The sequence below is a fragment of the Suillus discolor genome (genome assembly GCF_016758755.1).
Source record: "Suillus discolor strain FC423 chromosome Unknown F5147scaffold_131, whole genome shotgun sequence".
Classification (NCBI taxonomy): Eukaryota; Fungi; Basidiomycota; class Agaricomycetes; order Boletales; family Suillaceae; genus Suillus; species Suillus discolor.
The window spans coordinates 74844-91591 of NW_024541378.1; the positions used below are offsets into that span (position 1 = coordinate 74844).

At 45.9% G+C, this 16748-nt stretch overlaps 5 protein-coding genes across 5 annotated transcripts; all 5 read left to right on the forward strand.

The window, feature by feature from the left end:
* Nucleotides 1-81: 81 nt before the first annotated feature.
* On the forward strand, nucleotides 82-1251 carry F5147DRAFT_781308 (uncharacterized protein; the record flags this gene model as incomplete). The annotated part of the gene is made up of 4 exons (XM_041442617.1): nucleotides 82-543; nucleotides 626-640; nucleotides 694-984; nucleotides 1036-1251. The coding sequence occupies 4 exons, from the start codon at nucleotides 82-84 to the stop codon at nucleotides 1249-1251; spliced, it is 984 nt and encodes a 327-aa protein (XP_041285250.1).
* An 84-nt stretch (nucleotides 1252-1335) lies between these two features.
* Nucleotides 1336-2609, forward strand: F5147DRAFT_781309 (uncharacterized protein; the record flags this gene model as incomplete). The annotated part of the gene is made up of 2 exons (XM_041442618.1): nucleotides 1336-1561; nucleotides 1618-2609. The coding sequence occupies 2 exons, from the start codon at nucleotides 1336-1338 to the stop codon at nucleotides 2607-2609; spliced, it is 1218 nt and encodes a 405-aa protein (XP_041285251.1).
* Nucleotides 2610-2742: 133 nt separating this feature from the next.
* On the forward strand, nucleotides 2743-3277 carry F5147DRAFT_781310 (uncharacterized protein; the record flags this gene model as incomplete). The annotated part of the gene is made up of 2 exons (XM_041442619.1): nucleotides 2743-2875; nucleotides 2928-3277. 2 exons carry the CDS (start codon nucleotides 2743-2745, stop codon nucleotides 3275-3277), a joined length of 483 nt encoding a protein of 160 aa, XP_041285252.1.
* A 185-nt stretch (nucleotides 3278-3462) lies between these two features.
* Nucleotides 3463-5755, forward strand: F5147DRAFT_781311 (uncharacterized protein; the record flags this gene model as incomplete). Its single annotated transcript, XM_041442620.1, has 5 exons — nucleotides 3463-4537; nucleotides 4572-4661; nucleotides 4726-4995; nucleotides 5046-5194; nucleotides 5246-5755. The coding sequence occupies 5 exons, from the start codon at nucleotides 3463-3465 to the stop codon at nucleotides 5753-5755; spliced, it is 2094 nt and encodes a 697-aa protein (XP_041285253.1).
* Nucleotides 5756-6565: 810 nt separating this feature from the next.
* Nucleotides 6566-8345, forward strand: F5147DRAFT_781312 (uncharacterized protein; the record flags this gene model as incomplete). Its single annotated transcript, XM_041442621.1, has 6 exons — nucleotides 6566-6790; nucleotides 6842-7167; nucleotides 7221-7387; nucleotides 7438-7565; nucleotides 7610-7799; nucleotides 7870-8345. 6 exons carry the CDS (start codon nucleotides 6566-6568, stop codon nucleotides 8343-8345), a joined length of 1512 nt encoding a protein of 503 aa, XP_041285254.1.
* Nucleotides 8346-16748: the final 8403 nt, after the last annotated feature.

The window sequence follows — 16748 nt, forward strand, 5'->3', positions numbered from 1 at the left end:
TAATGGGTGTACGAGCAAAGATAAGAAGTGTGCTTGAAGTGTGCTTGAAGCATGTGAACAAATCTTTCCTTCCAAATAACCATGTCAATATCATGTCCGAAATGCGGGAAAGTATTCAGCAAGGAGTCCAGCATCACTCGTCACCTCAGTCAGCCTCGATCATCGTGTCATAGTTCCATTCGCGACATGGTGGACATTTCTCAGTTTGCAGAGTCAGCTCTACAATTACGGCAGTCCCCCAATCCAATTCCTCACCATGGTATAAATTTGGATGCATATCCTTCGCATTTTGATGTCGACTTCTTCGAGACAGAGGGAGAGGAATACATGAGTGCGGAGGAACGGTACGAAGGCGCAGGGACTTGTTACTCTCCAGACGGCCTGATGTTCTTGGATCTTTTTGACGCGGACGAGTATGCAGAATACAGAAAGGATAATCTATTCTATCCTTTTGCATCAAAAGAGGAATGGGAAATCGCTGATTTTCTCCTTCATTCTCCTCTTAGTATGGCTGCAATCAATGAATTTCTAGCGCTTCCAATGGTGAGTGCTCTTCACAAATGCTGGCACTTTGAGATCTTACGGACTCACAACTTTGCATCTTCTCCTTCTCGCAATTCTCAAGTCTCTTATCCTTCTCGTATTTCTTAATATCCTTCTCGCACTTTTACTGATCATGTCCTTACTTTACAGATCCGCAGATTGAAGCTGTTGTTCAGTACCACTCAAGAATTGCGAAGCCGAGCCGAGATGCTACCCAAGGGACCAAGCTGGAAGTGTCAAATCATCCCATCTCTCCATCACACCAAAAATCCAATCCAACTTTTTTGGAGGGATCCGGTCGAATGTTTAGAAGCCCTCTTCAGCAACCCCCTTTTCCACGACAAGCTTGATTTTGTTCCTCGTCGCGTGTACACAACTGCAGCACGGCTTACCCGCGTTTATTCGGAGTGGCTGACAGGCGATTCTGCTTGGGAGTTCCAGGTATGTGCATATGAGCCCCATAATGTGCGCTGTCTTACACAGGGCCTACAGAGTCAAGTGCCCAGAGGCGCTACAATTCTTGGCACAATCCTTTCTTCCGACAAAACAAATATCACCACTATGACTGGCGCTAGGGTTGCTCATCCGCTCCTTCTCGGTCTCGCTAATATCCGCATGCAAACTCGCATGAAACTCTCATCCAGGGCTTTCCTACTCACAGCACTCCTCCCTATCCCGCAGTACTTACACCCTAATCAATGGATGTGAGGTGTTCTCGAAGACTGCCTCATACATCAATGTCTTTCCATCATCTTAAAGCCACTGATGATCGCGGCCGAAATCGGGATAATGATGTCTGATTTTGTCAGAAATGTTCACCATTGCTATATGCCCCTTGCAGCATACATCGTTGATACCCTGGAGGCATGTATGCTTGCAGGCGTACGTGGGAAAACCTCCCCATTTACAATGGCATTATATCTGGAGTTTGGGGACAATTTTCGTCACCCCAAATGTACATGCTATATCACTCTCGGTCAGCTTGCCAAGATACACGTTGATCACAATGACCTCGAAGGTTATTTTGATGCATGTGCCGTATATCGTCCGGTGTCCATGCGCCCTTCTGTCAAGATTGGCCGTTTGCTTGCCCCTCGGTCTTTTTAACTCCAGAGGCCCTGCATCACTGGCATAAGCAATTTTTCGATCATGACCTTCAGTGGTGCATTGCGGTTCTTGGAGCTCAGGAACTCGACTTTCGATTTTCGATTTTGCAGCCAGTCACGGGCTATCGTCACTATTCTGGCGGAATAACGAAGCTCAAGCAAGTTACAGGCAGAGTCCATTGTGATCTACAGCGTTACATTGTCGGTCTCATCGTCGGTGCAGCCCCTCGTCAATTCGTGATCGCGATCTGTGCCCTTATGGACGTCCGGTATATGTCACAATTCCCTTCTCCGGACGACAATTTATTGGCATCTATTGACCAATCTCTTTCGACCTTTCATCAAAACAAAGATGTTATCATGACATTGGGTGCACGGACCAGTACGAAGAAGACAATTGACAATTGGTATATACCTAAGCTAGAGCTAATGCAGAGTATCACTGCCAGCACATGTAAAGTTGGAGCCCTCATCCAGTGGTCTGTGGACACCACTGAACACGCACATGTGTCCGAAATCAAGGAACCTGCGCGACAAACCAATAATAATGATTATGATCCTCAGATTTGCCATCATTTAGATCGACAGGACAAGCTGCGGCGATTTGCGATTGCTATGACGTTGAAGAGTGGTGTCCTTGATCCAGACCCCGAAGAATTACCTGTGGATGAGGGAGACAATGAAGACATTGCTGGGTTCGATGAACCATCTACTGATCAACGAACTGCACTCCTGGAGGGACTTAATCGCACACATGTCACTACCAACTACTTCATCAAAGCTAAGGAGGCGGCTACTGTACCTCGTGGACCTAGCCCTCATCCTCCTCGAACGTTTACCGCTGATGATACCGCTATCCATCTAAATTATAGTCCAACTCGCACTGGAATGAAAATTGACGATGTCGCAGATGAATTCAACATACCGGATCTTCGTGATGCTATTTCAAACTTCTTGTGACTTGACGCGAGGCATGGAGATGTGATTCATGGGGTTGGAGTCTCAAGAAGATCGTTAATCGACCGTCCTTCTACTCTGCCTTTTGATCGTGTTCAAGTTTGGCACACAGTTCGCTTGCAGGAAGTTTCCTTCCATGATCCATGTGTCATCTTACCAGCGCAAACCTTATATGCCTCCACCATGTCCTGGGTGGCCGAAAGGCCAACGAGACGCCATCCTTATCAATGTTGATAGAGAGTATGAGTGGCCCCAGTCAGGGTTAAGGGGTGAGTCCTTTTCTACTCTTATCAATCTGGCTGAAGTGTGACTCCTTGGAAGGGCACGCCATCTGTGAAGTGCAGCTTATCATCCGTCCAATGGCCCGACGAGGCTCTCGTATCACCTGGCAAGATCAGTATCTATGCTATGTGCATAACCTGAAGGTTGGCACAGTCCATCCTGCCGCTGGGATGCATGTATTGAAGTGTGCTAAGCATGCGGATGGTACTCCAGTAGGTAACATAGTTCCCCTCAAGCAAATGCGTGCTTTTATCAGTATAATACCTGAGCTGGGAGCTGCAGCGGACGCGCGGTTGACAAAGGAGACTTCTGCACATTATTCCTCGTCATTTTTCTTGAACAAGTACTTCAACAAGCAGCTTTATTATGCACTTTACCATGCTTCATAACAGATAGATAGATAGATTGTTATATTATATAGTGCTCAGATGTTTTCCGATGATCCTGATGCCTTTGATCCATAATGATAACAGATAAGGAACATGCCCGGACACTGCCCAGTGCCTAATTGGTAGTTGCATGCCTGAACGACAAGTTGGTCGTTGACCACCTGACTTGGACAATGCAGTCATCCATGTCATCCTGGCAATCCGACATCGACAAATTCTTGCTCTATGCAACAATAAGCTCTGTTGGTGTCCCTTCTGGCCCACGCACCTTAGATACTACGCAAGCTCTCCTTAGGCAAGAGCTGAAAAACCGCCTGATTCATGAAGGTATTGGAAGGGGTGCCGGAATACCGTTGGAAAACTCTGTTTTCCATCATCTTGTGATGAAAACTACTCTCCAATTAAGCGACATCAAGACAATTCAGTATGACAGAACAGGACCATCTGCATACTCCGGAGACAAATGGAAATTCCACCGCAGGAGAAAAGGAATCAAACGTACTCGTGGCGCAAAACAAGACGATGGTACAGAGGACAGTGACACAGGGCACGAGGATGCAGAGGATGATGTTACAGAGTATGATGATACAGATATCGATGATGCAGAGATCAAGGGTGCAGCACTTGGTGTAGAGCCCTCTTTTGACTCGGTGATCCATGGCCAATCTGAAACAGAAACATGGAGTTCCCAAGAGTACCAGCCTTCTAGGTCGAAGAAAAGGCACAGACAGGTGCCCATGATGACCGAAAAAGAGTTTCAACGTCTCTTCTACACCATCCAGTACCACCTGCGTCACAAACTGAAACTCCACCTCCCTTTCAACATCTCAACTGGATCCCAGTACTGGTCCGCAGAGTTCTCCACCTCTCCTATACCAGACAAATACAACTGCCAGAAGCCCGACATAGCCCTGTTTGACTTCGCCATCAAAAACATGGGGAAGACATGGGCAGACGTCCTGTCCTTTGTTGAGCATACCTCCAGCGATCTCACTAAAAAGCGAGATATACCAGTGTTCTGGGGATCTACGACCAAAGCCTACCTCATGCTGAGAGAACAACCGTGGCGTCGATTCGTCATTGGGTTTTCGATTTGTGCCAATCAGCTTCGCGCACATTACTTTGACCGCTCTGGTCTCATTATATCCCATCCTTTCCACATCCATCAAAAAACAGGCCCTGTGCGACTCACAGAGATGTTGGGTACCCTCACTCTATCGGATATTCATCATTTAGGTTTCGATCCGATGATCCACATGTGTAATGCTGCATGCACAGGAACTCATCACATGAGGCGGAGGGCTGGGTGAAGGACAACCACGACAAAACATATTCTATTATGGAGGTTCTGTGGAAGAGCCATGGGCTTTTCTGTTGTGGAACGGTTTGTTATCGTGTTGTTGATGAGGCAGGGAATAAGTACGCTTTAAAAGATTGTTGGGTGACAGAGGAGAAGAGAATGCACGAAACGACTATCCTGGCGATGGTCAAGGGCATCCCTAATGTTGTTGAACTCATAGACCATTGGGATGTGTATTACGAAGGGGAGCCTGACTGCACAGTGCACATTCGCAGCCAATACGACATGGGCCATCTGGATGACTTGATGTTCCACAACAGATTCCACCGCCACATTCTCTTGTCCCCCTGTGGAGAGCCATTATCTAAATTCAGCTCTAGACAAGAACTGCTCACCGCCTTTCATGCCTTTGTAGTTGGTGAGTCTTATTGAGCATGTAAAATACTTGTATCAACTTTTTATTTTCAGCTCATCACATGATGATTGGGAAGCGAGTCTTGCATGGGGACCTCAGTCCCAATAATTTTGTTGTTCATGACGGTATCGGTTACTTCATCGATTTCGATCATGCCTCGATTCTAGTGGAAGGCACGACTAGCACCTATTCGCATGGTACAGTAAGTTTCGGTATACATTTTAGCTGTTCATTGTTCATTTCATTTTTTCAGGGGACCATGCCCTACATTTCTATCCGCATTCTTCAGGCTATGCTGGATCTAGCCCCATTTGAGGTTGGCGCCAACATCTCAGGCCAGGATGCTGATCCAAACAATGTGGACAATTTCAAGGTGGACAACAACGTCGACCTTGTTCCGCAGGCTGCCAGTGCTCTGCAGGATGTCAACTTTGATACGAATCTAATCGAACACCGGCCCAGCGATGACCTCGAGTCCTTATTCTACATTTTCTTCGAATTTATTGCTAAGTATGGGGGGCCACACGGCCAATTGGCACCCACCTGGTCCCGGCAAACTTTGCCGTGGGTGAGCGCTTATGAGGCTTTGGGCAATGCGGACACCCATTTGGCTCTGAGTACAATCTGTTTTGTGAAGATGGGGGTTTTGATGCAAGGCAGATTCTTGGTCGCTAAGACATCCGAATACTTTGTGGAATTCCGACCTCTTGTGCAAAAATGGGGCACCATGGTTTACAATGCGAACGCGCCCCAAATCAGGTAGAGATGACCCATGCTGGAGTCCTCGACCTACTCGATGTATTCATGAGATCTATTGGTGAAGAACCACCTCCTTTAGGACAATTCCAGAGTCTTCATCCCCACACAGCAGCATCGCAGGGTCTTCATTCCCGCACATCAGCATCCCATGCTCTTCACACACCCCCAGCAGGGCCACCTGAGCCTTTACCACATTGTTCCACTTGTCTTAGCAAATCATTAGCAAATCCCCCGATATCCTCTACAGCACTTTCCAAGCCTTCGTCGTCTCGTTCCCCACGAAAAAAAAAGAATAAACGGATGACTTGGAGGAGGCAATGAGAAGACGTCTGAACTTTTTTTTCACACATGTCATCCCACAATCCTCTTTCCAAGTGCTGGCGCTCTGTATTATGGACTCTGGAGCCTCTTTGCCTTCTCGCAATTCTCAAGTCTCTTATCCTTCTCGTATTTCCTAACATCCTTCTCCTCCTCAAAACTCAACTTGTTGTGCCCTCTTATTATTATTATTACGTTCGGAGTCATACTGTACCTGTACACATACTCTGTTGTGCTAGTTTAGTACGTCAAACCATCAGCTTTTTTTTTTTTTTTTGAATCCAATTTCTGTCCGGTTGGGGTATAGTACCCTATGTAGGACAATTCTATCTAGGAAAGGGGGACACCTGTGTCCCCCACCGTGTCTCCGACTCTGCAAATGCCCTAGTGGAGGTATGACCTCCGCAACCATCAGCTTATGTGATACGACTCTGGGTACTAATTGGTAGCGACAGGTTTTAGAACCAAGTCTTGACACTTCCCACCTTGTCGCTCGATGCCTCCAAAGAAGAGGGCCAGGCGCTCATACGAAGTCTCCGAGGCTACTCGACGAAGTGAGAGATCTACACGAGGCCAAGGTGGACATGCAGACCAGTTGAAAAAAACTGGAGAAACCTTAGCGGCCCCAGCGAGGAAAGGTCGGAAGCAGACCACTCTTGACATTAGTGATGCAGAAGAAAACCCCATGGCTCCTTCCCAGCTCCGGAAACCAAAGAAAAATGTGTATAGTTGACGTTCTAATATGAACTCCCAAAAGCTAACATTCTTCTAGGCTACTACTAAAAGGTCTCTGACTGGGAGCACCAATCCTACTCAGCGTTCCATTGGTATCAACAAGAATGTCTATTCAGGACGTCAGCAACCTACTTCAGGATGCCAACATTCTGGCGCATCTCTCCAAACAGCCCCAAGCGCAGCTCAGTCTTCAGGTAGGTTTGGGTTTCGGCAGCCTACTTCGACTAGCAGTCAGAACATCCGGAAGCCACCACGGTCCAATGAGCGTACCCGTGAGGAGGAGGCTGGAAATCAAGCTCCAGAGCATGATATCGGTGACGATGACCAGGACCAGGACCAAACTGACGGGGAAAATGAGGAAAGGTATGTCTTCTGCTACTATCTCATCCATCTGTTGTCACATGTGCCCAATGCAGGGACAGGGTTCAGGACCAGGAGCAAATGCTCAAAACAGGCGATACCATGGACTTCGGACAACACGAAGACGATTTGGATGGCGAGTACGAAGGTGAAGCTCAGGAAGATTTTAATCGTTGCGATTTCAACCATGAGCCCGACGCTGTGGACGATTTTCTGAATCAAGGTATGATGGGATGTCAACAATTAGCCTAATGCTTAGGGATTTCAATCAAGGTATTGATAGGGATCTTGACGACGAGATTGACACTCAGATGGACAAGCCTGATGCTCAGGACAATGCTATTGATGATGATTTCAACAATGAGCTCGACAACGCGGCCAGAGACAAAACAGAGGAAAGTGTTTTAATTTTTGTCTTGAGGTTAATCTTATCACATGTTCTTAGGAAGCTTTTGATGTTCTCGAGCGTCATCAAATGAAGAATGGATGGCGCAAGGCTCCTTCCTTAACTTATCTATCGAAGGCGAAACATACTGAACGCAGACATGCTTCTAGCCACTCGAAGTCTCCTCGTCGACCGTCACCTCAACGTGTGGTGTCTACTGGGTCTTCTGCTCTAGCGCGACCTCCTAAATGTGAGTGCTTACCCCACAGTACTTCTACCCACTCAAAGTATCCAGATTGGCGTTCGGTGTCGCCTCATAGACACACATCTCAGCGTGTCCCGTCTACGTGCCCTTCTTCCTCCCGCATGCACTCTCGCCATTCTACACGCTCAAGGTCTCCATATCGGCATTCAGTGTCGCCTCATAGACACACATCTCAGCATGTCCTGTCTACGCGCCCTTCTTCCTCCCGCGTGCACTCTCATCATTCTACACGCTCAAGGTCTCCATATCGACGTTCGGCGTCACCTCATACACACGTATCCCAGCGTCCCTCCCGCATGCAGTCTCCTCATCGGCGTTCTCCATCTAGGCGAAGCACTTCCCCCAGTCGTGCTCACATATTACAGTGACCTATCTCCATATAATACAAGGGAACGGACATGCATAATATCCCGTATGATACGGGCCAGCGGACCATGGGCCCATGATAAAAATATCCTTAACTATGACGGATGGGCCGGGAGGCAAATTATTCCCGATGGAGGCGGGTGGGCCCATGCAGGGAATATATAGAGTAGATGAGTGGGCCGATGTACATAAATATTAGGTAGACAGGTGGGCCGAGGTAGTTGGATATTATGCAGATGGGTGTATTAAGGTAGATGTGTATGAGATAGATGGGTAGGTACTTGTTATCACATTCACGGGTGGGCCCAGACACATATTAAATTAGATGGGTGGGCTGAGGGTATTATAAAATATTGTATTAGATGGGTGGGCTGAGGGTGTTGTATGGGATGTTGTATTAGATGGGTGGGCCAAGGGTGGTATAAAATATAGATGGGTGGGCCCATGTGTATCATAATTGTAGACATGATGGAGCTGACGTAGTTGTACATCAACCAAATCAGAGGAGGTAATAAATCAAAGTTACCAAGTTCCTGGAGCAGCAGGTGATCTCCTGACATGGCCTTTGATGGTGCACAGGTTGTCTTGCAAAATTTGGAATCCGGGGTGCGAAGCTTGTGTTGCCCTACGAGAAGCCAAGTTCCGATTATCAACCTTTGGGTCAACCGTACTCAGAGGAGGTAATAAATCAAAGTTCCTGAGTTCCTGGAGCAGCAGATGATCTCCTGACTGTTACAACAAACGGTCGTGTGCGACTAGGATAATCTAACAGCGACAACCACGACAGTGGTACCGAGTGCTGAGAGTCGTCGGCCTTTACAGACAAGCAAAGGTTGCGTACTTGAACGTAGCTCATGGTGGTTAACGAGGGGTTACGCCGAGATGATAGCGGGTTTACAGACAGTGAGAGGCGTCACTGAAGGTACGAGTCAATGTCAAGCAAGTAGCTTTAGCGGGACAAGGAGTTCAAGGGTAAACCTAGTAAGATTCAAGTAAGGAACATCTACTTGTAATCTTCGACCTTATATAAGGCTACTCTTCGTATCTAAGCTCAGCCTAAAGCTGGGTTCTAATCTGCTTATCTACATGAGTCAGAGATAGCGTCCATGAGGCAGGCTTCTATCGTAGATAGGGTCCATGCGGTACCCTTCTATCAGTACATGAGGCAACACGAGGCTTGCCTTCTATCTTGATAACATAAATAGGTCTTCTAGACCTATGTCGTCATGTCATGTCACGTGCGGTCCAGACCGCTTATCGTCTATCATCATCTGTCGTCATCTATCGTCATAGAGCTGGTGAGACTCCGGTATCGTCTATAGCCGTGCGGTGGCAGAGGGCTGTCTGCTGGCGGGGGACTCGTGCCATGTTACTGTAACACTGACATGGCCTTTGATGGTGCACAGGTGGTCTTGCAGAATTTGGAATCCAGGGTGTGAAGCTTGTGTTGCCCTATGAGATGCCAAGTTCCAACCACCCAAATTTGGGTCAACCATACCGACTTCCAAGTTCCGGGACCCGGGAGTTGACAAATGAATATCTGATAACCAGCACACTTCCAATCAGGTAGTATTTCATTGAGCAATGGATCATCCAAGGGGTCCCTTATCGGACTCGGTAGTCAATATAGGCAAATGACAATGAAAACATGAAAGTTGTTATTATGCTATTTTTCAAACCTGAGACCCTGAAACCCATTGTTCAACATGTCCCATTTTCACTCACTGCACAAATCACTGAGTTTCAAGTGCCGAAACCCAAAACTCGAAACCCAGTGTGCAACATGTCGATTGTTCATTTACATTACACAGATCATCAAGTTCCGAGTGCCGAGGGCCAAGACCCAAAGCCCGAGACCCGAAAATATGTATGCAACATGTCCATTTTTCACTTGTTGCACAAATCACCAAGTTTTGAGTGCCAAAACCTGAAACTCGAAACCCAGCGTGCAACATGTTGATTTTTCATTTATATTACACAGATCATCGAGTTCCGAGGGCCAAGGGCCGAAACCTGAAGCCCGAGACCCGAAAATATGTACACAACATGTCCATTTTTCACTCATTGCACAAATCACCGAGTTTTGAGTGCCGAAACCCGAAACTCAAAACCCGGCATGCAACATGTCCATTTTTCATTTACATTACACAGATCATCGAGTTCCGAGTGCCGAGGGCCGAGACCCGAACCCCGAAAATATGTGCACAACATGTCCATTTTTCACCCATTGCACAAATCACTGAGTTTTGAGTGCCAAAACCTGAAACTCGAAACCCGGCATGCAACATGTCCATTTTTCATTTATATTACACAAATCATCGAGTTCCGAGTGCCAGGGGCCGAGACCCGAAGCCCGAGACCCGAAAATATGTATGCAACATTTCCATTTTTCACTTGTTGCACAAATCACCGAGTTTCAAGTGCCGAAACCTGAAACTCAAAACCGGGTATGCAACATGTCCATTGTTCAATTATATTACACAAGTCATCAAGTTCCGAGTTCCGAGGGCCGAAACCCGAACCCCGAAAATATGTGCACAACATGTCCATTTTTCACTCACTGCACAAATCACCAAGTTTCGAGTGCCAAAACCAGAAACTCAATCCCCAGTGTGCAACATGTCCATTTTTCATTTACATTACACGGATCATCAAGTTCCGAGTGCTGAGGGCTGAGACCCGAAGCCCGAAGCCCGAAACCCAAAATCATGTACACAACATGTCCATTTTTCACTTGTTGCACAAATCACCAAGTGTTGAGTGTCGAAACCTGAAACCCAGTACTTCACATGGACACGAATTGTATTTGTATGTATTATCCATTGGTGTAGGGTTCAAATAACTTGGTAATTGTATTTGTCAGTACTCGGTACTTGGTACTCGGTGATCGGTGGTCAGTGGTCGGTACTCGAGACTCGGTAGTCAATATAGGCAAATGATAATGAAAAATGACAGTTGTAGTCCACGTCAAGGTGAGTGTCTTGGTAGTCTTTCCTTGTCATTCGGCAAAACATCAGCAATAATGAAAAAATGAAAGTTGTTATTATGCTTAACTTCCTTACCGAAGGTTGTAGTCCAAGTCCAGGTGAGTGTAGTGGTAGTCTTTTCTTGTCAATTGGTTATCTTGTTACTCATTATGCAGTACTCGGTACATGGTAATTGGTACTCAGTATTTGGTTTTGATACTCGGTACCCGGGAATCAGTAGTCAGCTTAATGAAGGTTGTAGTCCGAGTCTAGGTGAGTTTATTTGTAGTCTTTTCTCATCCATTGGTTACCATGTGACCGAGATATAAGCTAAAGAAATCCGAAACATCAATAATGACAAATGAAATACATGTGTGCAGTAAGTGAGTGTAAAGATAAAAGAATGAATATTAATAGCGAGACTTGCACATTATGTCGAGATATCCAACATAACAAGCCTGTGATGTGATGAGAGACCTGGAATAACACCCATATACATCCATTATAATAGCTTAAAAGCCTAGAAAGATTCATGAAGGATTGATGTAATGATAGGCAAAATGACATATGTGTGGAGAGTGACAATAGACATCTTTTATACAAAGTCACATTTATATATGATTCAGGCTGAAAATATCATTACAAATATGTAGGATAGATCGTAAACTACCCAAGTAACCCATACTGCCTACTGCCCTGAGGGTAGGGGGTGGGTAGAAGGGATATAGTGAAAATATGAGTTGACCCAGCATTAAAGTCCTACCACTGCTCAACTAACCATTTTCGATGCTTTGGGTCTTTGAAGTTTCCCACACTCAATTTCTTACCCATTTCACTTCCTCAGTACTCAATTCTTGGTTGATTTGTCTGTAAATTTATGTCTATGATACTTAAGATATTTGAAATGTACCCCAGGTTTCTGATTACGAAGATTCAATGTTTTGAAGGCATGGGCCCCTTATCAGGAAAAATGGCAAGTATACACACTAGCTCACAAACTCCAGCCTATTGTGAGCTGATCTTGGTCATAAGAAGCAAGAATATAAGCTATGCTCATTATATATTAAAAGGTTGGATCATGGATGCAAGGGCAAGATACTGAAAATCATGAAAAAATGTCAAAAGTGCAATTGTCTATGCTTTGTTCCTGGAGAAGGATCCTGTGTGTCCTGGGCTGGTTATATGATATATCTACTCCGAATATGCTCAGGAATAGACTCCCTACAGTCCTTGAGGTCCAGTCCTACAGGGAAAAACCCCAGCGGGTGAACCACCAGAAGAGGGGGAGGTACACTATACAATAAAGGATTACCCTATGGTCCTGAGCTCCTGATACATTGTTTCTATTGTTGAATAGATGATTGAGATATAATTTCAAAGTCTATTCACCTAGAAATGAACACATAGGAACATATTTTGTATTTTTATGTATATATGCAATATCCATTTAAGCACCAAGTCTCAACTACCGATTACCAAGTCCCGACACTTGATAGTTGATAGTCAGTATTCGAGCTCCGAGTGCCAATATTGCCTACCAATATCTCAGTCAAATGATAACCAAACCAAGACCCAAGTTCCAAACCTGACTACCGAATACCAAGTATCAGTACTCGGGACTCGGGACTATTGGCTGGAGTACCCAACTATTGATTCCCAGGTACCGAGAATTAGAACCAAGTACCGAGTACCTGACTACTGATTCTTGGGTACCAAGTATCAGAACCGAGTACCGAGTACCCGACTACTGATTCTCGGGTATCGAGTATCAGAACCAAATACTGAGTACTGATTCCCTTGTACCGAGTACTGAGTAACAAGATAACCAATTGACAAGAAAAAACTACCAATACACTCACCTTGGCTCGGCCTACAACTTTTGTTCAGGAACTTAAACATAATAATAACTTTCATTTTTCATTATCGCCGATGTTTCAGATTTCTTTAGCTTATATCTCGGTTAAATGATAACTGATGGACAAGAAAAGACTACCAATACACTCCCCTAGACTCGGACTACAACCTTCGGTAAGGAAGTTAAGCGTAATAACAACTTTCATTTTTCATTATCATTTGCCTATATTGACTACCAACCACCAACTACCAACTACCAACTACGAGCACTGAGAAATACAATTCCCAAGTTATTTCAACCCTACACCAATGGATAATACATACAAAGACAGAATTCATGTCCATTTGAAGTACCGCGTTTCGGGTTTTGGCACTCGACACTTGGTGATTTGTGCAATGAGTAGATGGGCATGTGGCATACATGTTTTTGGGCTTCGGGTTTCAGTATTCGGCCCTTGGCACTCAATGATCTGTGTAATGTAAATGAACAATGAACATGTTGCACACCGGGTTTCGAGTTTCGGGTTTCAGCACTTGAAACTCAGTGATTTGTGCAACAAGTGAAAAATGGAAATGTTATATACATATTTTCAGGTCTCAGGCTTCGGCACTTGGCACTCGGCACTTGGTTATTTGTGTGATATAAATGAAAAATCAACATGTTGCACACTGGGTTTCAAGTTTCACGCTTTGGCACTCGAAACTCAGTGATTTGTGCAGTGAGTGAAAAATGGACATGTTGTGTACATATTTTCGGGTCTTGGGCTTCGGGTCTTGGCACTGGGCACTCGGAACTCGATGATTTGTGTGATATAAATGAAAAATCAACATGTTGCACACTGGGTTTCAAGTTTCACGCTTTGGCAGAACTCGAAGCTGTTGTGATTTAGATATCACCCGAAACCCGAACACCTGAATGTCAAATTTTCAGTGCCGAACCCCGAGTGCCGGGTGCCGAGTCCCGAAACCCGGAACTCAGGATTTGACATTTGAGATGAACGAAATTTTTCAGACATGTTTGAATTAACCTATGTATATCTATAAACATTTCACTAACCCCCGAACCCCGAAAGATATTTTTGTTGTCTTACATACCGAGTTCTGAGTTCCGAGACCCCCAAACCCCCAAACCCGGCAGTCCACAATTTCAGGGTTCGGGGGTTGGTAAAATGTGTATGTGTTACAAGTAACATCGGTCACGTGGCCCCCCTATCATTTTCCCTTCATCCTCGCCCTCACCATCTACTGGCTCGTCCTCCTTTACCGACTTTCCGTTGACCGGATCCTCGGGACCGTTCCCATCCCTCGCATCGTCCATCTCTATGCACGTGCACGCACGTTCCTCCCTGATTCAACCACCAATGTGGTCCCGCACCTATGACTTGGTCTTACTCGTGCCACCAATGTGGCTTTCCCTTTCTGTTCCTTCTGACTGCAGATTCCCGCATGTTGTATTCTTACCGTTGGTCCGTTCCAATGTTTCTCGGTCTCATTCCACATTCGACCATCCATCACTAATCCGGCTCTGTTGCCAATGCACCTATACCATTCTCGTTTACCCTTTACCCTTACCTACTGTGCGGTAGCCTTGCCCTTAACCCTCTCCACTTAGTATAAGTAGTCGGTCACCCTGTACTAGATTCTCTAACTTGAATCTACTCAATCTCCCCTGGAACATACTTCCCTCTGAACGCCCCTTTGGCTTCAGTCTCTAGTATCTTTTCTTAGTTGCTCATCGCGACTAAGTCTACCTCGATCGACCTCATTGTTCGGACAAGACTGTCCTTGCCTTGAGCGACTTCAAAGACATCCGTCTTAGAAGTCACGTGACATGCACGTACTGTGATCACTGCCGACTCGCCGTCGCCAGTCTCACTTGCTATACCAGATCCTTCCGGTTACGTCACGAACGTTAGTGGACGACGCCCCTCTTAGGGCTCCGCATAACAGATCTATTTGAGTGCGTAACAGTATGGATATATGAAAGGTTGATTTAAACATTTTTGAAAGATGTCTCATATCAAATGTCAAGTCCCGAGTTTTGTATATCCATAGACATTTTACCAACTCCCGAACCCCGAAATTGTGGACTGCCAGGTCTCAGGGGTCGGGGGTCGGCACTCGGGACTTGGGAAATTTGGGGAGATCAATAAAATTTGATCTACAATAAATTTGATTTACAAACAAATTGATTTACAAACTTTCGAAAGATCTGTGTCGTCTCACATATTGAGTCCCGAGTTCCGGGACCCCCGAACCCCGAAACCCGAGACCCCGGCAGTCCACAATTTCGGGGTTTGGGGGTTGGTAAAATGTCTATGGATATACAAAAGGTTGATTCAAACATGTTTGAAAGATGTCTTACCCAGAACACAGGACTCGATTTTTGAGATGAAAGACATCTTTCAAACATGTTTGAATCAACCTTTCGTATATCCATAAACATTTTACCAACCCCCGAACCCTGAAATTGTGGACTGCCGGGTCTCGGGTCTCGGGTCTCGGGTCTCGGGTCTCGGGTCTCGGGTCTCGGGTCTCGGGTCTCGGGTCTCGGGTCTCGGGTCTCGGGTCTCGGGTCTCGGGTCTCGGGTCTCGGGTCTCGGGTCTCGGGTCTCGGGTCTCGGGTCTCGGGTCTCGGGTCTCGGGTCTCGGGTCTCGGGTCTCGGGTCTCGGGTCTCGGGGGTCCCAGAACTCAGGACTCGATATGTGAGACGACACAGATATCTTTCAAAAGTTTGTAAATCAATTTGTTTGTAAATCAAATTTATTGTAGATCAAATTTTATTGATCTCCCCAAATTTCCCAAGTCCTGAGTGCCGACCCCCGACCCCTGAGACCCGGCAGTCCACAATTTCGGGGTTCGGGAGTTGGTAAAATCTCAGGGTTCGGGGTTCGGCACTGTGAAAATTTGACATTTATATTTTTGCGAGTGTTGTGCTTCTGGTGTCTGTGTGTAGAAATAGGATATATTGCACACCAGGGTTCAGGTGTGGGGTTTTCCCACTTCAGTACTCAATTATTGGTCAATGCCACACATGGTCGATTCATGTTTTCATGCTTACAGGTTTAGATTTCGGTGGTTGATGGTAGGTATATGCACTCATAGTGTGCATGTATCCTACATGTTTGATTCGCTGGTGGCTACATCAGCTGTATGTCTTGATGAAATGTATCTAGGCTCACCCATATATGTACCCATCTATGTAATATCCCCCACATCGGCCCACCCGTCTATGTAATACATCCTATGTTGGCCCACCTGTCTATATAATTATACCCCACCTCGGCCCACCTGTCTATGTAATAAATATTTTATCACACCCTCGGCCCACCCGTCTAATTAATATCCCTTATGTCGGCCCACCCGTATATGTGATATTCCACCACCTCGGCCCACCTGTCTATGTAATAAATATTTTATTGCACCCTCGGCCCACCTGTATATGTAATACTCCCCACGTTGGCCCACCCGTATATGTAATATGCCCCACATCAGCCCACCTGTTTATGTAATATTCCCCTACCCCGGCCCACCTGTATATGTAATACACCCCTGTTGGCCCACCCGTCTATATAACAATATTTGCCTTACATCTCTCTTCAGCCCAGCTGTCTATAATATCCTACTCTACATATTACCCAGATGGGCCCACCCATCTCCATGAATGATCATATTCCCCCGGCCCATCCATCAACATCAAGGATATATATATCATTGGCATACATGGGCCCACCCATCTCCATCGGA